Genomic DNA, 26716 nt, shown 5'->3' on the forward strand with positions numbered 1-26716 from the left:
TTTCTGAACTACTCATCACTGTGATGAAGGGTCGTCCCCTCCTTCTGCCAATACTTCACATATGAAATCCATCAAGGGAGACGAATGCAGGACCAGCTATGCGAGTCCAGATGACTTCTAAGAGATCTGAGAAACTGTCAAATAAGGCTACTCTTATTTTTTGCTTGGGAAAGCAATTACTTTTCATGAAATTGTTACATATCATAACATGTAATAGGTTTCTATTAAACAAATGAGTATTTTCAGCTTCGGGTTTCTGACATAAACTAGCCTCGAAACTTATACTTTGTGTAAGAGTGATGTAAAGGGGTCCTGAGATGAAGTTTAAGAACACCTGCATTAAAGAACTCTTAAAACTGGGTAGAAATGCAGCAGTAGACAGCATTTCATCTCAAGAGAAGTTTTGTCTGTGAAAAATCCTCTCAGCAAATTCCAGGCATTCACAATGGGCATGCCTGTGTGCTAAGTAGCTTCAGTCGTGTCCAACTCTTTGCGACCCAATGGACTGTAGCCCGCCAGGCTCCTCTGTCCATGGGCTTCTCCAGGCAAGAATTCAGGAGTGGGTTGCCATGCCCTCCCCCAGAGGATCTTCCCAACCCAGGAATCAAACCCATATCTCTTAAGTCTCCTGCACTGGCAGGCAGGTTCTTTACCACTAGCGCCACCTGGTAAGCCCCTTCACAACGGGATGTCACACCAAAGGAACAAGGGTGGATTTGTTCATTCTGGGTTTTCCACAGCATCTTATGGAAAACCCTGAATGAACTTTGTTGCCAACTCAATACCCTTCTTTCTGAAGAGCCTTGCTGAACCTGTTCTCTTCTTGCCCGTATTTCTATTCCCCTGTTGGCAAGACATGTCTGTCTCTACCCTAGTGACTCCCACAGTCCTGAGGTCTTGCTTGGTCAGTGCATGCCGGGTGCTCAGTTTCATCTCCCAGTTGAGCAGAAGCACATGCGTCATGTGAGCTGTGGGCCCTTAGGCACAAAGGTCACTTCTGTGTCCACAGCTCTATTTGCAGTAGCACGCTCAGGGCGGTCCTGAGGGACAATAAGCCAAATCAGGTGAATTCGGTTAACACGGCAGGAACCTAGTCACACAGCGTGGCTCGTACAACGTGAATTAAAATTTCTCAAAAAACTGAAAAGCTGTCTTCTTCCACTGCCATGAACCAATGCAGCCCCCTCCCTGCCTTGCTAGAGCATATCCACACTGGCGGGGGGGAGCCTTTGCCCTGGTGTTTCCTCCTGTAAACAGGAGGGCAGAACACCCCACATGTCTGGGGGTACAACTTGAGCCTTGAGCTTGTCCTGACAGCCGCTGTCAGCAACGGCAGGTCGCTGAGTGCCCAGCTCGTCAACTCAGGTTGTTGACCTCCTCAGAAAAGACTTCCCTGGCAGTCCAGCTGCTAGGACACCACGCTTCCACTGTAGGGAGGCGGCGTGGGGCACTCAGGTTCAATCCCTGGTCAGAGAACAAAGATATATCATGTGCCATGTGACTTGACCAAAAAAAAAAAACCCAAAAAATACCACCCAAGACACTAAGTGAAGATTTTGAAGTGTAGAAACCCATTTCATGTAAGGCATAATGAGATATCCAATGGGCACCTAACAGAAATATCAAGCTGGGCACGTGACCCAGTTTTCATTGAGACCTACATCCCCCACCCCCAGGGCTTGGAAGTTTAATAGTCATTCACCTGAGAATCACAAGGAGCCATGATTCAAACTTAGGGTTCATTTCCTAAGAGAAATGATGGAGCCCCAAAATGTGCGATCCTTTTTCAAGGTCAGTAAACCCAGGCCTGATTCCCAGACAGAGGTACTTTCCAATATACAGTTTCGCCCCTCCCCCCATCCAACCACCTTCTCTGAGTGGTGAAGAGGGGAAAAAACACCAGGTCCAATCAAACCTTCGAAAGCAAAGGAAAATTTCAACTCGTTAAATAAAACTAAGCAGCACTGACATCAGATCTGTAAGTTTATTTGCTCAATGTACGACAGCTACATAATGACTCACATTCATGATATTCCATCACTGAGGAAAACTGCTAAGAATGGTCCGTGTGTGAAAGAATTCCTTAGAGAAACACGGAGTTAGAAAAAAAGAACCACTGATTAGACCTTAAAAATAGTTCACTGCATAACATGACAAAAAGCACAAAGGCTCATTCAGAGAACATATTCAAGTGTTCTCCTACACTGTAATAGTTATAATTTCACCATGACAAACACCAGACATTAAGATTAAGCTAACACTGGTGTTTCTTTTGCTCCCCCCCCAAAAAAAAACAAAATGTATAACTGCATGTCACTATAGCAACATCCAAAACAGATCAATTTGTTACGATCACTATTTGGTAGAGCAAACTTTACCCCCAAAAGGAAAAAATTAAATTAAAAAAACTTTAAAAAATTTGAAGACTTAATTTTTTTTTGTCATAGGAATACATAACACCTACAGTATAAGTTAATAAATTTCAAGCTACTGTATAGAAATACAACACTAGCATGCACAATACTGTATCAATAGAGTAATGGAGCAGTAATCATTTCACTGGAGACAGTATCATAGGCAAGTGCATTTCTTTAAAAATAAAGAAAAGAAAAGAAACCATTCAAGCTGCTTAAATATCAAGTCTCCCATTCCCTCTTCATTTTTTTTTAGCCCTCAGATGTGGTTTTTATCTTGCATTATTCTAAAAAGCAGCCAGAGCCAAAGCTGAAATTTAAAAGAAAAATAGGTTTTGTAATTCCAGTAAATCATTTCCAAATGCTACAAGGGAAGGACACAGCACTGCTCACTGGACATGAAGATAAAATTAAGGAAAGCCCCACCTCCCCCCCCCTCCACCCCAATCTCTTCCCATCCATGGCATTGACCTTAGGCCCCTGCTAGGGCGCAGAAGCTATAAAACTCGCTTCTCTTAGTTCTTCTGGTAGGCTCGGTTAATTGGGACTCGCTCTCGAGCACATGGAGGGGACCTTCTAAGGAAAGTCATGCTGGGTAGACTGTGCCACGTGACAGGGCATCGCCACTCTTCTATCTTCACTGTCACCTGGATCCTGGTCACTGTGCATTTCACAACTGGAAGCTCCATTTTGGTTTTAACAAAAGCAACTGTCAGGTTTTTCCTCAATTATGACTCATTCCTCTGCCTGCCTAAATAAAACAAAGAAACAAACAAATCTGGTGTTGTTACCTATCTCGGCAGTTCATGCTATTACTTGTAAAAAAAGGCTGAACGCACATGCAACAGGTCGTGTTTTCAGAAAGACTTAATCCAAAATGAGAACGAAGGACCTAAGGCTGATTGAAACAACGTGTGGAAAGAGCGTGGTGGTTTCCATCGATTCTAAAACGTGCCAAGATGGCACAATCCAATCTCCAACTTCTATGTTTTCATTAAAAGGAAAAAAATAAGAAAAAATTGTGGTCAAATAGGAGTTGAGGATTTATTATCTGATAATGATGCTATTTTCCTACAACAATTCTTTGGGGAAGGAGTGTTTTCACGGAGGAAAAACGGATACACGAGGTTCCCAAAACTGGACAATGTTCATGGAGAGAGCTCTTCCTTCAGGATTTTTCTACCAGTAAGCTCCCAGCACCTGAATTTTCACACACTGCACCACGAACCTTCTCAAAATGACCGCCAGCTTCTACAACCCAACAGCTTTTCAACCCATCCGTGTGCATGCTGTGGGCGCGAGGTACAATGAGGAAGACCCAAGAGAGGAGACAGACGGCAGTGCCACCCGAGGAAGCTGTGGCAACTGAAAAAAAACCCAGCATTTCTCTGGAAATATCAGCACGATAAATGACATACAGACCTGAATTTTCTCTAGTTTTGTGGTGTTCAATGCTTCTATTAAAGTGATTAATCGTTTGTTGTGGTGGATTTAAGAAGAAAGAAGGACAAAAATCCCACAGCCACCTGCCAAGCACCTATTAACCAAAACCTAACAAGGAGTTCTGATTCTCCTCAGGCAAGCCTGTTGGCCTAGGAGACAGAGAACAGCAAAACCGACCTGGATAAGGCTGAACAAGGATGTAAGAGCCAAAATAAAGAAAAACACACAATCAATGGCTTGATGTTAACATATGGCTGTAATGTAGAAATACTGTAAACTGCAATTTAGTGTTAACACTGTCAACTAATCTGAAAACTGGCATGGCCTAAACCATAAACAGACCTTACGTTCTATCAGCTTGGGATTAATATTCCATGTCTGCTAAGAGTACACCCTGAAAAACAAAATGCACAGCTAAAACAGATGAGCTAGGAAGTACCCAAAACTTAAAAGACGAGAGCATATGTACATAAAAATCCTTACTGGAACCACAGAACTTACTGAATGAGGGCCATTCCGTTTTAAGTTTTCTTTTCATCTTAAAACCCTATTTTCTAGCAATAAGTTAAATTAAAGACAGCTCCACTTGCGTTAATCTACAGAACAGTCCATATGCCAGTGTGAGGCTGCTATTCCAAAACCAGCACAGCTAGCCTGACTTTCCACTAGTGGTATTTTGGCAAAAATGTCAAAAGAGGCGATCAAAGACAGGACAGGTCGTGGGTTTCTCCCTAGGAAGGTCACCCCTCCCTTTCCCTCCCCCCCGACCCCCGACTCATGGGAAAAAATAAAGACTGCAGTAGTAGCATCAGCGTGCGCTGCCAGTCCACCTGGGGCCTTAATTGTTGCCTTCGCCGCCGTCGTCGTCTTGCTGGTCGCTCGTCCAGAGCGTGAGGTTGTCACGGAGCAGCTGCATGATCAGCGTGGAGTCCTTGTAGGAGTCCTCGTTGAGGGTGTCGAGCTCGGCGATGGCATCGTCGAAGGCGGTCTTGGCCAAGTGGCAGGCTTGCTCCGGGGCGTTCTGGATCTCGTAGTAGAAGACGGAGTAGTTAAGGGCCAGGCCTAATCTAATGGGGTGAGTGGGCTGCATGTGCTCCTTGCTGATCTCGTGGGCTTCGCTGTAGGCCTTCTCAGATGACTCCACGACGGTTGCCCTCTTCTCGCCGGTGGCAACTTCGGCCAGGTAGCGGTAATAGTCCCCTTTCATCTTCAGGTAAAACACTTTGCTCTCATACTGGGTCTCGCTGCAATTCTTGATCAGGTAGTTATCCAGCAGGCTCAGCACATCCTGACATACGGCCTCCAACTCCTTCTCTATTTTTTCACGGTAAGCACGGACCATCTCTATTTTCTTCTCGTTACCGTCAGCAGATGTCTTCTGCTCGATGCTACTGATAACCCTCCAGGAAGAACGGCGTGCCCCGACTACATTCTTGTAGGCCACAGAGAGAAGGTTTCTTTCTTCATTGGACAGTGGCTCATTCAGCTCCGTCACCTATTGAAGAGGAAAGAAGAAAGAGTTGTTATGGTACAGGTGATGGCAAGTTGGGCTAATCCTATCTTTCATGCTACTAAAACACAAAGATGGATCAGCTGATTAAAGTCATCAACACACAGACTTTAGGCCGTGTGAGCACATGGGAGGGAGATGGAGAGGGAATGAGCAGCAAGAAGGGGAGAAACCGCAGCTGGCTCAATGGTGCATGAACCCCCGCCTCCTCCCTAGAGGACACACGTGCTCAGCTGTTTCCGGAAAGAACTCTCAAGTCTAACGCTTAGATGAAAAGCCAAATTTTGATCTAAATTACAAACATCAACAGTTCTCTTGAGCAGCATTACATACACACCAATGCCAGGGATTTTAATTAGAGGTGCCTTTTATACCTCATCAGTTTGTTTGTTTTAAACAGAAACCAGAATGACAGCTTCCTCCTACTCTTGCCCTGTCTGGCAAACATGAGTCCCATTTCTTTTGGGTGAGGGTCTCTTGCCTACTTGGTGAGAACAGAGAGTCACCGTCAAGTTGACTTTGAAAAATACACTTTCTCTGCTCTTAAGAAGATATAAATTCCAGGCACGGGGCTGACTCTGATCACTGAGATATGAGCAACTTGGGGAACACGTGTTTTAGTGTCTGGATACAATTAGCAACAAGATGAAGAGAGGAGCAAAGCACTTCTGAGCTGAGGTGGCCAACAGGAATTAATGCTTCTTTCAACCATGCATTTCTAAAGGGTCTCCATCGTCCCAAACACCAAGAGCCTTGAGCAAACCAAAGCGACAGCACATCTATGATGCATATTTTTATGACTACCAAACAACTGCATGTAATCAAGAAATTAGATCAAATGACTAAAATTACATTTTCTTGTTATATTACCTGATTTCTGTGATGTCAGAGCCATACACTTTAGGCTCTTGTTGCTCTTCCCTGTTTTTCCTCCCTCTTCTGAGGTCACATTTTTACTTGTCTGGTTGACTACCACATCCAAACCGGCACATACACAGTCACCGGCAATATCAGAAAGCCCAGACCATGAGCTCTTTCCTCAGATTTTCAACAGAGATGTTTCCCTGCCTTCATCCTCTCAGGTACCTGCGCTCTAGTGGTAACCTACTAATTTCAAGCAGCTTCTGCTCTTTGTTCTACTTCTGCTTTGTTCTGCCTCTGCCTAGAGCATTTACCAGTGTTCCTGCCTGGAAAATACTTACACAAGAGCCAGGTTCTATCTTCTGTGAAATCCTGCCCACTCCACTCCTCCCACCCCCAGTTAAACTGGCTACTCTCTGTTCACCGTGTAGATTACAGCATCCTCGTAATGTTCTATTACTGCCAGATATGAAAGGTGGTGGGACACAGTCCAAAAAGATATGCTGTGCTGGGATTCCAGGAGACTTTACTTGTGTATGGATCACTTACATGGGGTATACATATTCCTCTTTTATAAAGGAAGGAGTCGAGTGGGAGACGGTTACGCTTAATGAAACTGGTTATGTGACTGAAATAGTTCCTCTCAGAATTAAGGCTTCCCTGGTGGCTCAGACAGTAAAGAATCTGCCTGCAATGCAGGAGACCCAGGTTCAATCCCAGGATCAGGAAGATCCCCTAGAGATGGAAAAGGCAACCCGCTCCACTATTCTTGCCCGGGAAACCCCATAGACAGAGGAGCCTGGAGGGCTACCATCCATGGGGTCACAAAGAGTTGGATATGACTGGGCAACTAACACACTCTCTCAGAATTAAATCAGAATGTAAACCAGACTTAGAGGTTTATATGCTTTGCTTACTAATTCTCACATCTGGCCAATAATACATACTCAACTACTTTCTAAACTTAGGGTTTTATGTTACCTTTTTATTACGCCTTACTGATTCCCCACTCTAATGTGAAGCGCAAATAGCTCTAGCAGAGGTGGCCGAGGAGAAACAGACGCACGCTGGGGGACGAGGTTTCGGTACCTCAGCAGTGAAAGTGCGGTGTCCTAACCACTGGGCCGCCAGGGACAATGTCCTGCGCTTTAGCTCTCCGTGTAGGAAGCCTCTGCATTTCTTGGGTCATCCAGCCTGTCTTCCCGAATCAAGTCTCGCTTCTTCGCTCCAGGTGGTTCTCCAGTCCTTAGCTCCCTATATCACTTCCTTTCCATGAACTTTAGTATCACATAGCCTGGAATAACTCCCCAGACTGGCGTTCCAACAGGCTGCGGCCTCTGTAGGCCTGAGCCCTGCACACCACAGGCCACCCGCCCACAGTCACTGAATGTGCAGATACTGAAGACTAGCCGCCTCTGGTGTAACCTGAAACTGTCTCCCATGCCAGAAGCCCCAGTGCCTAAGGCCACTGGGGTCGGCTTCAGGCCTTTCCCCTAAATCACGCAGTCCTTATTTCAAGAGCCAGCGACTATTTAAAGTCCCAGTGACCTCACCAGTTCTCTATACTGTTAAGTCTTTTGCTGTGGGGCTGCGGAGCCCAAAGCTGGCCATTTGCACTTATGTAACGTTTGTCCAGTTGCCTCAGACAAACTGGAACATGAAGATTATGAAATGCCAACATCACCTTTAGATACAGTAACTCAACCACATTTGGAACATACCCAGATGTTCTCTGCTACTGCAAAACTAAGTTAGAGGGGAAAACCTTTAACACTTAAAAAAAAAAAAAGAAGTCTGCTCAAAGGCACTAAGATGTCTCTAAAAACCTTAAATCAGGGTTTTTTTTTTTAAATCCTTAAGATCAAAATGACTTGTATGAGAGGTAATCTGTGGTTTCTAATTAAAATAGAGATCCCAACCATACTAGTTTCAAAAGTCAAGATAACTTTTAAGGTCAAATAAATTATTCACATAGTGTCCTAAAAAGGTCTAACCTAGATAGAATGAGTATTCAGTGTGGGAGGGTGTGAGATATGCATCATTTGGAAAGGAAGGTAGTGTTTTTCAAAACAGCCCCTGAACTGTCTCTAAGAACAGACCATTTGCATATATGGTTCCCCAAGCATGCTGTCATGGCTACTGGAAAACATGGACAGTCTGCAAATTCTCCAGTTTTACATTCTGTTTAAAAATAAAATTATGGTTTCTCAACTCCTATGATACTAGCTCAAGTTCAAATTTCTTTAGTGAGTTAAAGACAGCTTTTAGCAGAAAGGTTAGAAAAATCTGTTATTCTCACCAACAGTTTAAGAAACAGAACGCCCCAAATCCCAGCTGCTAAGGCATCGAGACGTTAATTAGTGTCAACTGTTCTCCCCTAACAGTTTATGAGGGGAGAAACCTTCTCTCCCTAAGATTAGCAACTCTTGAGATTCTTGGAACGTTACTTAGATGACTTTCTGACCCCTATGGTCTTGGAGCACCAAGTCATTCACAATTCTTCAACTTATCTATTGAGAACCTTAAACTGTAATGAATGCAACTTGGAATGTTTAAACTCCTTAAGTAATAACTTTAATTAAGCTTACTTTACTTAAAATATGAAAAAAAGGATTTATAAAGCAGCGGAACTATTCTGCATGATATTAATACTCCAATGGCCACACAGGTAATCACACACTTATAAAAAAATGCCCAGACAGTGCTAACACCAAGACTAAGCCTCAATGGAAACCATGGGTCTGGGTAGTAATGATGAGTCAGTGCAGGCCCATGAATGGTAACAAATGCATTCCTCTGGGATGCTGACAGTTGGGGAGGGCTGTGCATGGAGGGAGGGGGCAGGGGGCATATGGGATCTCTGTACCTTCCTCTGTGACCCCAAAACTGCTTTAAAAAAGTCTATTAAAAATACATATATATTTGCAGACACCAGGTATCACATTTGGCCCCCTCAAGCATTTTTGGTCCTTCTGTGTTTGGAGTGCTATCACCTCAAAGGGCCAAGAGGCTGTAAAAAGGGTAAATGAACACGCTACACCAAAAATAAAAGAAAAACACGAGAAGACACAAGATGAGCATCGTTGTCCTTGTTATCTATATTCTGAGCACAGGGAAAAATAACCCACTGCAAGGAAATGTGACACTGTTCTGTTTGCATACAGTTAACCATATATTCTAGAGACGATCTGGTGGTTTAGTCGCTAAGTCATGTCCGACTCTTGCGACCCCATGGACTGTAGCCCGCCAGGATCCTCTGTCTGCGGGATTTTCCAGGCAGAAATACTGGAGTGGATTGCCATGCCCTCCTCCAGGGGATCTTCCCGAACCAGGAATAGAACACCAGTCTCCTGCATTGCAGGCAGATTCTTTATGGACTGAGCTATGAGGGAAGCCCAGAGACGACCTACTAAATATCAAATTAAAATTTTTGAAAACAATCTGAAGTTCATGTCATGCATATCCGGACAAGACGCCTTCAACTTAAAGTACAGTGTGTGCAAAAAAAGAGTTAACACAACAGGCTTGAGACTGCTATCTTTAGAAAGGTCTGCTTGCGAAGCTGACCCTTGGCTAGCATTTGAGAACTAGGATTCTGGAAGGGTTCCCACTAGCCCCGATTAAGAATGGCCCATTGGCCCTAAAAAGTTTGTCCAAACAATGTGTTCCTTCCAGAAGTCCTGAATTTGGTATGTGCAAGGCACAAAGTGCTCCGCGAACACGCCTCAGAAAGACCTCTGGGAACTGAGTCTCTAATGAGCTTCCTTCCCAGTAGACATTTCACACACAGTCCACCTGAGTCTCCAGAGAGGGGAGACTCTTAGACCTGGCTTACTCTGATCTTCACCCCAAGGACCTTTCCTCTTTGCTGATTTAGCTTTGCATCCTTCCACTGTAATACATCATAGTCAAGAGTGTGGCTCTGGGACTTCCCTGGCAGTCCAGTGGTTAAGAATCTGCCCTGCAATGCAGGGGACTTGGGTTCAAACCCTAGTTGGGGAACTAAGATCCCACATGCTAAGGAGCAACTAAGCCCGTTCGCCACAACTAAAGAATCTGTGCACCACAATTAAAGATCCTGCGTGACCAAAGATCCTGCGTACTTCAACTAAGACCAGACACAGCCAAATAAATAAATAATTAAAAAAAAAAAGTATGGCTGTATATGCTGAGTCCTGGCAAACCACTGAACAGGGAGGGAGCCTTAGGGATGTCAATTACCTATTCATTCTGGGAAACTTGATAATGTGTCACGTAAGGTCTGATGACAAGAAAAATACAGTTAAAGGCCACTGCTTACCAGATAAGTCACCAAGCATTCACCAAACACCTAGCGTACGTCACATCATACCTCACTGTGCCAAAGACAGAACATTTGTGAGATGCCCTCAAGGTGCTAGTTCATGAGGAGGAAACACAAATGTATTCACGTTAGATCACCAGTCACAGAGACGCTCTCAAGGCAGCCAAGTCTGCCTGGGAAATGCATTCGTTAGGCTTTTAAAAGGCAGCAGCAATGATCTTGGATAAAAATTGTGCTGCAGGGAAACATTCCAGGAAGAGGAACGTCCCAGAAGAGTCAGGGAACTTCCACGGCATATTCAGGGTTGAGCTCAAGGCCTCAGTGATGAGGAGAGCTGCCGGAGAACCTGCGCTTTTCTGACAGCTGTCAGGTACCGTGGTCTTCTCGCAACTACCCCGATGTGGTGGGCCTTATACTCGACAGGTGTGCTGCAGAGCAATGAATAGACTTTCCCCTCAAAACCAGCCCACTAACAGACAGCAGGGGCAGGGACACGAACTCAAGTCCTCCGGTTTCAGACCCCAAGTCTCTGATGATGTAAACCCTGCACCGTATCAGAGAAAGAAAGTTTCTCCCACACAGGCAACACCTGTTTCACCGCCCTTCACAGTACTGGGGCCTGCAGACTGATGGTTTGGGGCAGCCGTGTTTTGCCAGACTGCTGGCTAGCAACTTTTAACAATAAAGTACTTTTTTAATAACAAGAACCTACTGTACAGCACAGGGAACTATACTCAGTATCTTATAATAACCTGTAATGGAAAAGAATCTGAAAAATATACATACATACATATACATACATATATATATATATATATATATATATATATATATATCTTACAATAACCTGTAATGGAAAAGAATCTAAAATATATATATAAAAAACTGAATCACTTTGCTGTACTCTTGAAACTAACACAAAACTGTAAATTAACTATACTTCAGTAAAAAAGATGTACTTTAAGACATGCTACTGCTGGGAATTCCCCTGGCGGTTCAGTGGTTAGGACTCCATGCCTTTACCGATAAGGCCCAGGTTTGATCCAACTAAGATTCCACAAGCTGCACAGTGTGACCAAAGACCAAAAAAAAGAAAACCCCTCACCCACTTGCTAAAACGAATTTAAAACTAATCGGTAATAGAAAAGTGAGCAAAAGGAATTGAAAAAAAGGAAAAAATTATATATATAGTTATATATCTATAACCCAAAGTCATTCATTTTATAAGTGTTAAGTTTTCTCCCATCAGACTGGCAGAACTTAAATATTTTGATGACTGACTGTGAAGGCTGACAGTGCGGATAAACAGGCACCACTACCATCCACTGTTGGACATCACAGATTAGCACAAACTTCAGGGAGGGCAATTTGGAACAACTATCAAAATTAAATACTAAAAAACCTGACTCTGCCATTCCATTTCTAGAAACGGATTCACTGTGTCATTTCTAACAGCTAAACTCTGGAACCACCTAAATGGTGGTCAACGGGAGTCTGGTTTATGAACATCCATACAAGGGAATTCTAGGCAGTCATTTTAAAAGTACTGGTATATTCTCACCGTATCTCTAGAAATGTTTCTAGATATTTCTGTATCGCTGAAAACAGAGTGGCTGAGAGGCAGTCAAGGTTGATCAGGTTGAATTTTTGACCTGCTACCAGTAGTACCTAGTCAAACAAAACCTCTCCATAATTTACTCAGTCAATCACATCCACCAAACTTTATCAAACCAAGTTTAAAAAAAAAAAACCTTAAAGCCAGCAGTTTTATATAAACAAGTTTACTAATGTAATAAATTACTAACTCAAGCCCACATCTGCTGCTTTGCACTCACCACCTCACTTCTACCAAGAATACCTTTAAAAATAAACTTAGTTGCATAAAAATCTTTCATTATTATCTTTACAAAGATTAGGACTGATATATAGTAGTATATATACCACAGATTTTCAGCCCTGTTTCATTGAACTAATTACTAATTTAATTCTAATATTTTCCCAGTTTATTCACTACCTAATCTGATTCTCAAATACCACTGATTCAAGGATATCTGCTGCAAAAACAAGGACAGTATTATTGATGCTATAATGTGCATCTTCGTTTCGTTCTGAGTTTAATAGAATACTTCCAGGGTTTCATTCTTAAATCCTGACTCTTTGTTTAAAAGATATTTCTTTTAAGAAATACTCATATATTCTGTATTTTTCTAAATAACTTTTGTAGTATCAGAAATGAGTTCTTTGACCAAAATTATAATTCCTCTTTGGTCCTCTTTATGATTCAGTATTGTTATTTCCATTTTAAAGCGTAGAAAATTAAGGCTCAGAGCCAAAGAGTGGAACCCAAATCTCATGGCTTAAAATCCCATATGCTTTCCACTATATGACCAGTTCTTAACCTAGGAGGAGCTTCTTGTAAATACTCTCCTTAGCAGCCCTAACCCTCAAAGACTCAGTACTGCATGGGATCCACACACGTCTTTCTCCAGGTGAAGAACTGCAGGTCAACGTTCCTCAGAATGTTGAGTTACCGACTCAGTCATTCCACTCCTGCGGCTGCTAAGTGGCTTCAGTCGTGTCTGACTCTGTGTGACCCCATAGACGGCAGCCCACCAGGCTCCCCCGTCCCTGGGATTCTCCAGGCAAGAACACTGGAGTGGGTTGCCATTTCCTCCTCCAATGCATGAAAGTGAAGTTGCTCAGTCATGTCCAACTCTTCGTGACCCCATGGACTGCAGCCCACCAGGCTCCTCCGTCCATGGGGTTTTCCAGGCAAAAGTACTGGAGTGGGGTGCCATCACCTTCTCCCCATTCCACTCCTAGGGATACACAAAAGAAATGTCCGAGTGTTAACAGTGCCAAGGTAGAAAAAACCCTGCTCCGAGTCACCAACACCCAGACCCAGGTCTCACAGTCTTCCTCATACTACACACTCCTCTGCTCTCATGTTTTTCCTACCACCCAAAAAGCACTTCCAGAACTCATGAAGAAAAATTTTCTGTAAGTCGTCCTTTAAGCCCTAATTCAAATGCTGCACTTAGTTCCTGAAGCCTGAAAAGTTCGCAGGCAGAGCCAATTTCTGTTTACTGCAAGTCTCACCACGCACTTGTTACACTGCTTATTTCTCGTGCCTCAGGGTGTAAGCCTGTACCTTTTTTCCTCCTCAAAAGACTAAAGTCCTTAAGAGCAGGCAGCACACTGCACGCATCAATGAATCACCACAGAACCTAGTCACTTGCCAATGTTTGCTAAGTGACATGAATCTCACAGGATATATCCAGCCCAGACTAATTGCATGAATGGCCCACAGAACTCGTTCCAACTCTGTACGTGTGTGTGCGCTTAGTTGCTCTGTCATGTCCGACTCTTTGCGACCCCATGGACTGCAGCCTGCCAGGCTCCTCTGTCCAGGGGGATTCTCCAGGCAAGAATACTGGAGTGGGTTGCCATGCCCTCCTCCAGTGGATCTTCCCACCCTAGAGATTGAACCCAGGGCTGCCACACTGCAGATGGATTCTTTATCGTCTGAGCCACCAGGGAAGCCCAACTCCGGGTATAGCCCCTTCCTTTTAAGTATATAGCCCCTTCCTTTTAAGACTCTGAGGCTCTTTCCATCAAGAACAAGCATGTACTTCACCTCTGTCATCTGAATTTGATCGTGCGACTTGGTCAACGGAGCATTACCAAGTATGAGGCAAGCAAAGGCCCAAAAAGTGCTTGTGAATCGGGGCTTGCTGCCGGGAACCAGGCCAAGAAAGCCTGGTTCACCTGGAGATGAGAGACCGTGTGAAGAGGCCTTAGCCTCTCCATAGTTCATCTGGCCCCCAAGGAGCCCCCAGCAGCCCCCAACTACCTGGCCAGTCCACAGAACTGAGACAAATAAGAAACATTTGTTTCAGGTAGTTTGATACAAACAACTTAACTACTAATAAGCTGGCTATTGTTAGGGGCCACCAGCACCAAATACAAGAACAGCTGAATTTTAGGGTCAAGGTACAGGACTTGAAGCAAAAACAAGGCCACTTCATTAGCCCAGATTCCACCCATTGCTCCCGTCTGATCTCACTTTTCAACAACTGGGACATAAGCCAAAGCTCCACAGCATGCCATTTAACCCCACACGTCAGGAAACAGATATGCTATGCTCCAGCACACCCTTGGCTAGCAGTCAAATAACCCTATTCTAAAAATTAGCTCAATCAAAATTAGCTTAACAGGTTTTTATACATACAAGCCCATACTGAGTCCCTCACAATCATCTCCTCTTTCTTGCTTTTTCTTTGCTTCTCAGATTTCTCCTGGAATAGATGTCATGTTCCCTTTCTTTGGGATTGTTGACTTGTATCCAGACCTCTGGCCGACTTCCTTATCAAGGCATGCCCTCAAATTAATTATAAACAACAGTTCGCTTTGATCTCATCAATTCTGACAACTTATCCTCAAACCACACCTTTGACCTCATTCACAACCATTCATTTTAAAATTGCTTTATATTGGATTATTGTTAACTCACCCTGTGTTAGTTGCAGCTATACAGCAAAGTGATCCAGTTGTACGTATACATACATCCATCCTTTCCACATTCTTTTCCCAGAGCTTATTACAGAATACTGAGTTCCCTGTGCTACAGACTAGGTCCTTGTTGGTTATCTATTTTATATACAGCAGTGAGTATATGTCAATCCCAGAATCCTAAGTTACCCAACCCACTACAACCACCACCATTGAAATCCAACTCCTGGGAGTCTGCTGGCTGTCCAGTGATTAGGACTCAGAGCTTTCACTGCCCTGGCCTGGGTTTCAGTCCCTGGTCAGGGAACTGAGATCCTACAAGCCATGTGGCACAGCAAATAAGAAAATCAAACTCCTATCCTCCAATATTACCAGGCCTCACTCCCACCAACTAGATTTGCTCAGCCCCTTCCCTTTAGGCTTTATTTCTTCCTTGTAAGGCAGATCCATCAAATTATTTCTGCATGAATATCAACTTTCCTAAGCCTCATCCTGCTGCTGCACCATCCCTAAATCCTCAATCAATACAACCACCCAGCCTGCTTTCTACTCTTACACCCAAAACAGAGGGGAGAGGAGAGGATGAAGAGAGACCCACAAAAAAAAGCCAGACTGTAGTCACTAGGAATTAAGGCTTTTCTTTAAGCCTCAGGCTGGGCCCCTCGTTCCTGTACTTGCCCCCTAACACGTAGTCCAAGTTCAGGTTTTGGTCCCTTTAAATCACACCTCCTGCTTTCCGCAACATCACGTTTCTGAAAACAAGTCTAACTCGTTACCATTCCTCCAGCTTTCACTCACTCCTCAGCCCATTAGTACTGTTACAACTGTCTTCCTACTTCACATATTCTGTGTCCTCCTGTCTTCATCTTAAATCTTGTTCCAGGCACTACAGAAGTGTGATCCCCTAGGGTTCACCTTTTGACTCTGACTCTCCATTCTGCCTGGATGACCTTATTGTGCCTGGTTTTAACTAGCATGGATTCATAGGCGAGTCCCACTAGAATCGCAGTTCTATGAGGGCAGGGGATATCACATTCTCCAGGTCTGAGAGTAGTCTGGTCATTAGTGGTTCCTAAGTAATTTGTTTCCTTAATGAAGGAGTAATAAGTAACTCTGAGAGCTTAACCTGTGCCATGGACTCTTCTAAGGGCTTTTCCTGAGTTAACGTGTAGCCATGATGTCTCTACTGACCGCCACTTAAATGTTTCCTCAAATACAGCATGACAGCAACTGACTTCATCTCCATCATTTCTCCTTCCTCGTCCTATCTCCAGCCATCAAATTCTCTCCCATATCCACCCTCACCGTCCCTGCCCTGGTCCTCATCCTTTTAGATTGCTCTGCTAAGTCGCTTCAGTCGTGTCCGACTTTGTGTGACCCCATAGACAGCAGCCCACCAGGCTCCCCTGTCCCTGGGATTCTCCAGGCAAGAATACTGGAGTGGGTTGCCATTTTATTCTCCAATGCATGAAAGTGAAAGGTGAAAAGTGAAGTCGCTCAGTCGTGTCTGATTCTTCACGACCCCATGGTCTGCAGGCCGCCAGACTCCTCCATCCATGGGATTTTCCAGGCAAGAGTACTGGAGTGGGGTGCCATCGCCTTCTCCGCCTTTTAGACTAGACTCTGCAATTATTTATCAGTCTTGTCCCACTCTCCTCCTATTCAATTTCCACACTGCTGCCATGGCTCTCAACAAACCAAAAATGGGATGAGGATCCCTTTCTGCCAAAAATCCTTCAATGACTGTCCATAGCCTAAGAAAAATCCAAACTCTGTAAGGCCCTTCGTGAACCGGCCCCTCTCTGGACTCATTTCCTAACATTCTCTCAGGGCAACCAAGAGTGAGGGCGTGAATCATGCAGCAGATTCAGCTGTCTGTACATTCTGAACCTGAACAACGCCATGCCCTCTGCCTGGACACTCCTGCCTCCAGCCTTCTCCCCTCCACACCCATACCCACACCCCTACCTCCGCTATAGTTTCCAGGAAACCTCCCGACACCCAGGGTGACTTCAGTTGTCCTCGGACTCCACAGCACTGGGCTGTCCTTCTCTTCCTGGGTGTTGAATATTCCCACCCACTGATGTTCAATAACCCCCCTCACAGCTCTGTCTCCCCTGCGTGATTTCTGGATCAGTCCACTCTGGCAGTTCACTTCTCCCACTGCCTAGAGCATCTACAGAACATTCAAGTTAACATTCTTTTCTTCCTTTGATCTTCACTGAAACCCCCTAGAAATATGTTTCCAAAAAAACTAAACCAACATGTTTCCACACTCCTGCTTGTGAATTCCACACAAGATAGTATTACTTTTGATGAACAAAAAAGTCACAGCTTCCTCCCATTTCTTTCAAGTGAGGAATACTCTTGCATTCAGCCTAAGCGGCATCCTTTACTTCTGGGCAATATCTGTAAGATTCCAATGGCAAAACCATGGTACTTATCTCCTTATGCTAAAAATTACAAGTTCTCCTTCAGTAAATGATACTTAAAACATACCAAGATCATGGGACCAAATATTTTCTAAAAGAAACCAGGTTACATTCATATGCAGTCTTAGGGCTCACATTTATTTATGATAAATACACTCACATTTATCTTAGTGATGTCCTAAAGAAGTTTGTTCCGTATTTAAAATCTAGACTAAACAACAACCCTCTAAGGGACAACTCAATGGAAAAGTATTAAATATACAACAGCTTGAAAGAATTTCAAAGCTTCTGCAAACAATGGAACACTGACTAAAAATTAATGAAAACAGGTCATTGAGACAACAGCTAAAAGATCATCAGTCTCCATATACACACCTTACCTATGACTCCTTTTTGAAAACTAAAAAGCCTTTTAAAGAGGCTGATTTCAGAGGAAAAAAAAAAAAAAACAACTTTAAACTCAAGCCTCAAGCATATTAAACATTTATGCCTATAAAATGGGACCATCACTTTTATAAAACTGTTGTGAAATTAAATGTGGAAAAATACAGCCAAAGTGATAGTAAATGTTCAATTATATTGGAATATTTTTATTTAAGAGTGTGTAACTTAAAATATTTTTGTCCTCTCAAAAAGATCATAGTCAGTGCAGAAATCTACAGAACAGATGTGAAAAGTCATACCAAAAAGTGCACGAGGTTCTCCACTGTGGCCCAGATGCTTAGCTTAATGCACCAACATTTCAGGGTAATGCTATGCCGTAACGAATTATAGTACTGATGTGATTTTCACAACACATATAAACACCTGCTAAAAAACTGGTCTTAATCAGTCTTTATTAAAAAGTTTATTATGTGTATATACAGCCAGCCAGATTAGGAAGAGAAAAACATGACCAAAATGCAAGAGTACCATAAATCCAAAGTAAGAACGAGTGATAATATCTGTTTTGGGGGGAATCTATACGCTAGACATAATTCTAAATAAGTAACACCAATAGAAATGTATTTTATGCAAGTTTTAAACTTCAATTTGTTACTACAGCTGCTTGAGGTTTTTACCGTCTTGTTTTTTCTTCCTCAATAAATGAGTCTAGTTCCAAAAATCTAGCCTTTTTCTGCACGACTTTCAAATGGTAAAAAATAAAAAGGCAGTCCACTCACCCATTATTACTGATGTCACTAAACTGGTCAACTCCATACTTCTGAGCATGGATTCGAATTCAGGATGTCTGGGCCCAGACGGCCAGTGTGTATACTTTGTGCTGCTGCTGCTAAGTCACTTCAGTCGTGTCCGACTCTGTGCGACCCCACAGATAGCAGCCCACCAGGCTCTCCCGCCCCTGGGATTCTCCAGGCAAGAACACTGGAGTGGGTTGCCATTTCCTTCTCCAATGCATGAAAGGGAAAAGTGAAAGTGAAGTCGCTCAGTCGTGTCCGACCCTCAGCAACCCCATGGACTGCAGCTTTCCAGGCTCCTCCATCCATGGGATTTTCCAGGCAAGAGTACTGGAGTGGGGTGCCATTGCCTCCTCCAGTGTATACTATCTACCTACCTACTTTTACCTATTCACACATACAACCAGTAGTAGCTGACTTTAAGGCAAAGTGATTTTTAAAAAGATGCTTGGCAAGCAACGAGATGGAACAAAAGCAAAACTTGTTTCCCCACATCATTCTCAACAAATCAACTGGGTTTTAGCACTCCTATCGAATTGGTGGGACTTCCCTGGTGGCTCAGTAAACAACCCGCCTGCTAATAATGCAGGAGACTCGGGGTTTGATCCCTGGGTCGGGAAGATCCTCTGGAGGAGGGCCTGGCAACCCACTCTTGCCTGGGAAATCCCATGGACAGAGGAGCCTGGCAGGCTATGGTGCAGGGGGTCGCCAAAGAGTTGGACACAACTTAGGGGCTAAACAACAATCAAATTGGTGATAATAGTCAGAACTGAGAAAAACTATCAGCCTCTCTTGTCCCCTTCCCAAAAAAGGCAACAAAAAAGAAGTCCTGTAATGAGAGAACCCTTCTGTAAACCTACAGCCACAGCATCCTCTTTCCCACTGAAGACCCATCCGGCCTTTTTCTCCTCATGAGCAAAGGCTGATGGGAAGCAGTGAGTGCTCTGGATGTCAACCGAAGAGAAACACTCCTCTGAAAATTTAGGAAAAACTTCATCTGCCATCTGGATTAAATGCTTTAAGCAAGAAACTACACTCTGAGGTTGCCAAATTTGAATGTAAAGCGATCTTGCCGGTATCTGGAACATCTGCGGGAAATAAGGGGTAATTTTAGGTCAATAAAAAGCCATCATGCAAGATGGTAAATACCAAGGGAACCAGAGAGTAGTAAAGTATACAGATGGATGACTGGCCAATGTGCTGACAAATGGTGAAATTGGTTATATGGGGTTCTATCATGCTATATATCTTTATTTTGTATATAAAGTTCCCATACTAGTTTTTATTTTTTCAACTTCCTTTTTAAAGGCACTCATTCCATCCATCCTAAAGCAGCAAAAGGGAGGCTTGCAGCACATAAGCTAGCAGTCAAGCTTTCCCGTTTCAACCTTATTTTTTCTTTTTGGAGGCAAAAGGGCAATAGAATATCCTTGACCTTTGAACCATGGGTATGTAAAATCTAGCTCAACAATTACATCTTCCAAAACTTTTGAGATAAACACCACTACTGGTGACGGTTTCAAGTTCCTTAAAAATTCTCAGCTGTTCTTGCAACAATTCCACTTTTGGGTCTCTGTCCTAATATGCAATCTGTGTTGAAAGCTTTAGCCACAAAGATACTCATGGCAATATCTATAAATTTGGAAACAGCTTAAATGCTAAACAAAATACTTAAGATTGTGACACATCCACAGGTCTGTTCAGCTACTGAAAATACTGATTAACAGAAGAAAATACCTTCAAACATCAAGGGAAAAATTCAAGGTACAAAACTCTATAGAATGACATGATGGGAATATCCCTGGAATATGGATTATGGATACTTGTCATCCCTCCAAAAAATTTTCTAGTGTCCTGAAGGCCAGACATTTTGTCATCAGTTGTCAGTTTCAATGGTGACAGCCTTCCAACAATCAGACTCCCTTAGAAAATCACAGCATGCCCAAATTCAAGCTGGACATACTCATCCAGCTGTCCTTGTCTCAGAATGCTATTCTGCTGTTCTTATCCTATCCTGGTTAATGCTCCTCATCCTCATGGATTGGGTCATTTTCAACCTACTTAAAAAAATAAAATAAAAAATCCAGGATCTGAACTCAACATCTGTTTTTATTACACAGATGTAGTGAGCGAGTCCAGAGATGAGTCATACGTGAATCGCGGACTATGATTTGAAAAGAACATCTATCCATGGGTCTAGCCATGCCAGACAGGCCCTCAGGTAAGAATGAATGTCCTGGCGGGAGTGTGGGATTGGTTTGCAAGTTTCCATGCCAGGCACCTGCTGCAAAGACACACTCATTCGCTACTTCACGTTAGACCCGCACAAAAGGAACACTGTGCTAAACTGAATGGCACCGGATTGCACCCATCAGTCGAAAAATTTTAAGCTGATTTTGACATCCTTTAAGTACCTCGCTCATAGGCAACTTTTTCCCTAGATCTTGGTTAACTGAATATGGCAGCTTAAGTGTCGTATTAATAACTCCTTTCAGAAAGCTCAAGGGGTTTGAAATGATCTCTCTTCAAAACAAACCTGTGTTTTTCAAAGCGTTCCTTCTGTTACCTCTTAGCCTTCTCGCACTTCTCACACGGCCACAGCTGCTCTTCACACTCGGCCGTGGGGAGGGGGGCGGGGATTCCTCCCGCACCACCGTCATTCCACGTTCAGCTGCCCACGGACGTCACTGTCACACGCCCAGCTCTGGCACCCCGCTTCTAGTAACAGAACTTTCAAGAGGGAAAAGCTGACACTACACCTGGATCCTGCTCACCAAGTCTGGCTTTACACCTCTCCAAAAATAAGACATTGCTACAAAGATTAAGACCAGTGAGTTTGCCTGGAATTTTTTTCATGTTTTATATATAAGAACACTCATTTCTACCTACCTATTCACAACCCAACTAAAGCTATGCACCCCATTAACAGTGTTCAAATTAGGTAAAGGAAAAATCTACCTCTTGGGACACTCTTCTAAGTAATATGCTGACAAAAATTTGGTTTAGACTTATTCAGTTCTTTCAAAAGAGCGAGAAAAAAAGACTAGTCTTAAAAGATTTACAGATTTTTAGTGTTTCTGCAAAATCATGGAACCAATCCAATGTAACCATTTATTTAAAATTAAAGCTCTCCTTTGGGAATTTTTGTTGATTGCTCTTCCTGTAACTATTTTTTCCCCCCTAAATTAGTAAAATCAAAATTTCAAGGATCTCTGCAAGTGCCAATCTAAAGTAAGATAACAGGGTTTGGTACTAAACCAAAACTAATACCTAAAAGGGAATCTAGGGAGGACAACAGAAAAATGGTTATGAGAGCAAAGGCCATAAGGCAGCTCGCACTGGTAGACTTTATAACCTAGAAAGACAATGGGTGCCCCATAATCACAGCTGTTGAGTCTAACAAAAAGAGCTTAGAAAATAAGACAAAAGACAATGGCTTATATATGACTTTTTTCTCTATTAAACGTATATAGGGCCTTTGCCTACTTTTCTTCCTCATCTCATGGAATCTGGGAGGAATACAGAAATAATCAGATGCCCTGCCAGATAAAAGGGTTAGGGCTGATCATACCAGAGGCAAAACATTGCTCCTGGCCGCCTCAGAAGCACCAAAACAATGTATTCAGCATCTTATTTATGGGAAGCCCATGCGTGAACAGACTCTCAGAACTGCAGGCTCTCAGCACTGCAGAACCGCCACCACACAGCAGGGCGAGCGTGTCTAACACAGTCAGTCAGTCTTGGGGTGGAAAATGAGTGATCATAAGAACACCAGCATAACTCCTATAATCTCCAAATAGTTAACAATAATTTGCTCAGATTTCAGGTAAACTGTTCTTATTTGGGTGAGCATCACACAGTTTTTAAGCTCTGGAACTTTTAAAATGGAAATACAAACCAAGCCAAAAGAAGTCCCCCCTCCTTTTTTTTTTTCAGTTTAGGCTGAAAAGGTTCAGATGTTAGAAAACAAACACAAAGGGATACTGATCACCACTGGCTGTGAGCACTTCATTACTGACACATTCCTGAATCAGTAATCATGTGCTGAAATCCAGCCAGCTATGGCCAACCATGGTCACTTTTTAAAAATATCATTTTTCCCTTTTCTAGAGTGCTACTGAATAGTACACTTGAAAATGGTTAGTTCATGCCCTGTGACTGTTACCTCAACAAAAAAGACTCAAATCATTTCCTCCACTCTTTTTAATAATTTAACTAGAGTTTGGTTTAATAAATAAATAAGGCTTCCTCCAAGTACCAAGGAATGAAATCCTCCCAGGGTCTGTAGTTAATCTAATGAACTGTAATGAAGATGTACATTCAGCAACATCTTTTATCTCGATAAAAAAAAAAAAAAAAACCCATATGAAATTGTTTAAATAATTAGAAAAGGCACTTAGTAGTCATTTCAGTTATTGGGAAGGTGAACATAAAAAGCCAACTGTTATCTGTATTCTTCCACTCCAAAGAGAACAACTGAAGCCACATGATTTCGATTATAATAATGGCTGGCAGAACTCCACAAAGAGTCTACAGAGGTGTCATTACTCCATTAGTGATAATGGCTATTGATCTAGCCTTCTGGAAGAGCTAGTAGAAAAAACAGAATATTTAACATAGTTTAAAAAAAAAATTTTTTTTAGTATATAGATTCTGCTAGGAAGACATTTTTACTAACTAGGATAGCCTTTTGCCACTAATGCCCCCCTGCCGCCAACACATCATCAAATGTTTATCCCAGTAACTTCAACATTAGTTGCCTAGAACCTTTTCTCCCCACCCCCTCCCAAGGCAAATACCAGTAGCTCAAGAGGCTGTTAAAATCCAAAGGACAAGTCAGTATTGTCTAACAAGTAGGAAATATCTAGGTGTTCGCTTCTTTTTAGATACAAGCCTACACATTTATCTTAAAAGACTAAACTTCCTTCTTCCCTCTTTTTCAAAATGCTCACGTTATTTATTTCTATCTTGGTCGCACACCTACAACTATCACAGGTCCTGTTTATTACTAGGGTACCTTCACTAGATAGGAATAAATTTCACCACTCTAGCATCTAGAGGAGTTAAACCTTAGAACTCACTTAAGTGGTAGGACTGAGTATTTTCTATCTTCCTGTATTTTCCAAATTCTGTGGTGACTTATATAAACAAAGAAACAAGTCTTATAGTTACCTTTTTAAAGCATCTACATTTTTTATTGAATCCTCACAACTTTTTCAAGTAGGTGTTGACCCATTTTACAGATGAGAAAAGGAAGGTCAGACGTAAGACCAATTCCTCAAAATCACAGTGAACAGATTTGCTTTGAAAAAGGTCTGCTTTATTTTATAAAACTGTTTTCTCTCCTCCATACTCCATTAAGGAGCATAAGCATGGAGAGAGAAGTTTTCCAAATCTCAAGCTGAAATGTCTGTAGCAGATTCTCATTCCCTAACGTTTATTGAAAATGCCCTAGTAGGAAGTCATCATCTTTTTTAAGGTTTCTATTAAAACCTGCCAAGTTAATAATTTGCAACAAACCCACATATACCCCCACACTATGAGTATAAAACATATTCTTGTTTTAAAAATTTCCATCTCTATTCCTTCAGTGCCCAAGGTTATTATTGAGATGAATGTTTAAAAACATGACTGTATCTTATAAACTTTCCAGAAAATTGGAAATAGGAAAGGTGAACAGGCATATCCAGAGATCCCTGGTGTGTCTGTGTCAGGATAAAGGACATTCTTCTTTGGGGGACCAATTCTCATCTGGAGGAAGAGGAAGTGCTCAATTCCACCTGGCTTATCTGCTAATTTCTGCATTACCCTGGACAAATGCCATTTGCATACTCCCTACCAGCCCTGAGGTGCATTGCAGCCTCTGTGTCATTGTGTGTGACATCACTGGGTTGCTATGGATATAGGTGCGAGGTCACTCGCTTTCCTGTGAAACTAGAAATACGGAAAAATTAGAAGAGTCTAAATAACGTGAACTAAAGATATTGATATCCACTGAACTGCAAATTATCATTTGCGCCTTATAAAGACAGCGACTGTGACAATATATTAATACAGCAGTACTCCCAATTTCAGAACCAATCCTCTTCCTTAATGAGATAAAAATCTTCTCTGCTAATGTAGCTGGTTTAAATGTAAAGGCATCAGCCTTGTCATCTCCTGTGAACCAGTCAAGTTATTCGAGAATTAATTAATCTGTAATGCCTATACCGTTTCATTAAAGGTTTCATGTGCAAGGTACACTCCTGTATCCGCTGCACACTGGAGATGCATTTTAAAACCTTTGTTACATAAGGCAGGAAGTTAGATATTAGAATAGTGAGAGACTGAAATCATTAGATATGTTTCATTTAGTAATGCTCAATATGTCCCCCTCCTCTAATATCAAACTGGTTGACCGCCCATCAGATAAATGTAGCATTACTGACAAAATGGTGCAATACAGACAGGAATCTGCAAAATGCGACAACTGGAGATCAGTATTCTCTTTTCATCAGCATTGAGGATGCGCTAGCTTTTTTTTTTTTTTTTAAGCTTCAGATGTGTCTAACAAAACAAATTAAAAAAAAAAAAGACTTTTTCCCCTTTAAAATAACTCCTCCCCAGCCTCCACCCAGTCTAGGCTCTCTGCAATATGACAAATGCAGAATCTTCTGGAATGACTTGATACTGCCTCCCACCACCGCTTTGTTTGCAATATCAGATCAGAGAGAATATTTTTTTCAACTTAAAGGAATTTCAACAGATGTGTGCCTGTATTTAAAAAAGAAACAGCATATGTCACAAATTGAACCAGTCGGCTAAATTCACAACCTTTATTTTAGAGACAATACCTACCCTTTCAATACGAGCACACTAAGAAAAAAATGGAGATGACATATTGAGAACAATCAATGAAAACACTAGCGAGACAAACGTGCCCCCCTTCCTAAAGGCAAGAAGAGGGCTTGCTTTGAGGAATGGAGAGAGGGGAGCCTTTTGTTAAGAAAAACGTGAGCAAGGAGGTTTCGATTTTGCACCATTGAGTCCAGATTTTCAGGAGAGCCTACATTTTTTCTCGAAGAGGCTTTAAAGGATCTGTCTGCAGAAGGCAGTGGGAACATTTGGGGAGTGGGGTGGGTGGCGGGGGGGGAGTATTAGAAAACCCGGAGACCTGCTGAGTGAATGGGAAAGGCGCCGCCCAGACATCAGGGAGAAAAGAGGAACCGCATCCATGCGGTCCCCCGCCCCCACACGCCCAGGCTGTGGGAGGAGGGGAAAGTGGGGCACAAAGGATGCGCACGACCCCCGCTCAGGTCCCCAAGCCGACCCGAAGGCTCGGAGGCCGGAGACCCCGCTCCCGAGCCCAGCCCCGAAAAGACCCCGCCCCAACCCGGGAGCGCGGGGAGGGCCGAGGCGGCCGGGCCGCCGGCCCTGGGGGACGCTCGGGGAGAGGCCGCGTCACACACCTGGTCCTCAGTGTTCTCGGGACCCTCCCCGGTCCCCTCAGGAGCATCCAGACCTGCAGTCGCCAACGGGCGACTAGTCCCCGGGCAGAGCCCGCGAAGGCCCGCGTCCGCGAAGGGGCTGGGGCGAGGCGGAGGGGGAGGGGAGGGGAGGAGAAACTCACGTTCTTCATGGCCGCGGCCATGTCGTCGTAGCGCTCCGCCTGCTCCGCCAGCCGGGCTTTCTGCACCAGTTGCTCGCGGTCCACCATCTTCACGGGCTGAGTCGGGCCGGACGAGGATGATCCTGGGCGGCCGGGAAGGCTTGGAGGGCGGCTGCGGCGCGGCTGGAGCCCGTGTGCCGGAGGAACCGACCCACACGAGACGCGAGCGGCTCGAGGCGACGGGCGCGGAGGCTGCAACTCGAGCTGCGACCGCGGGAACGGGCGCGAGGCGGCTGCGGCGGCTGTGCGTGCCGCGGGCGGACAACCCCCTACGGCCCCGCCCACGCCGCGTGACGCAGACGGCCCCGCCCACCAGCCCGCGCGCGGCCCCCGCCCCGGCCCCGCCCCGGCCCCTTCCGCTTCTCGGGTTTCCTCTCCCCGGCTCAGCTCGCTACAGCCTCCCGGGTATCCCCTT

At 43.6% G+C, this 26716-nt stretch overlaps 1 protein-coding gene across 2 annotated transcripts; it reads right to left on the reverse strand.

Moving 5' to 3' along the window:
• Positions 1-1970: 1970 nt before the first annotated feature.
• On the reverse strand, positions 1971-26574 carry YWHAG (tyrosine 3-monooxygenase/tryptophan 5-monooxygenase activation protein gamma). 2 transcript variants are annotated; one of them, XM_055562625.1, is made up of 3 exons: positions 26263-26574; positions 4688-5352; positions 1971-3165 (listed from the first exon to the last, which is right to left on the reverse strand). In XM_055562625.1, exons 1-2 carry the CDS (start codon positions 26347-26349, stop codon positions 4696-4698), a joined length of 744 nt encoding a protein of 247 aa, XP_055418600.1. In that variant the 5' UTR covers positions 26350-26574; the 3' UTR covers positions 1971-3165; positions 4688-4695. The 2 variants fall into 2 exon arrangements, with proteins under 2 accessions (XP_055418600.1, XP_055418599.1); XM_055562624.1 differs by having other exon boundaries at positions 1971-5352.
• Between the last annotated feature and the right edge of the window lie 142 nt (positions 26575-26716).

The sequence above is a fragment of the Bubalus kerabau genome, chromosome 23 (assembly GCF_029407905.1).
Source record: "Bubalus kerabau isolate K-KA32 ecotype Philippines breed swamp buffalo chromosome 23, PCC_UOA_SB_1v2, whole genome shotgun sequence".
NCBI lineage: Eukaryota > Metazoa > Chordata > Mammalia > Artiodactyla > Bovidae > Bubalus > Bubalus kerabau.

What these genes read in the sequence shown, in the direction of transcription:
- YWHAG (XM_055562625.1), bottom strand. Translation starts at nt 26,349, where the DNA reads ATGGTGGACCGCGAGCAACTGGTGCAGAAAGCCCGGCTGGCGGAGCAG. An exon ending in TGGCCGCGGCCATGAAGAAC is followed by an intron (nt 5,353 to 26,262) that starts GTGAGTTTCTCC and finishes CCTCTTCAATAG; the next exon opens with GTGACGGAGCTGAATGAGCC.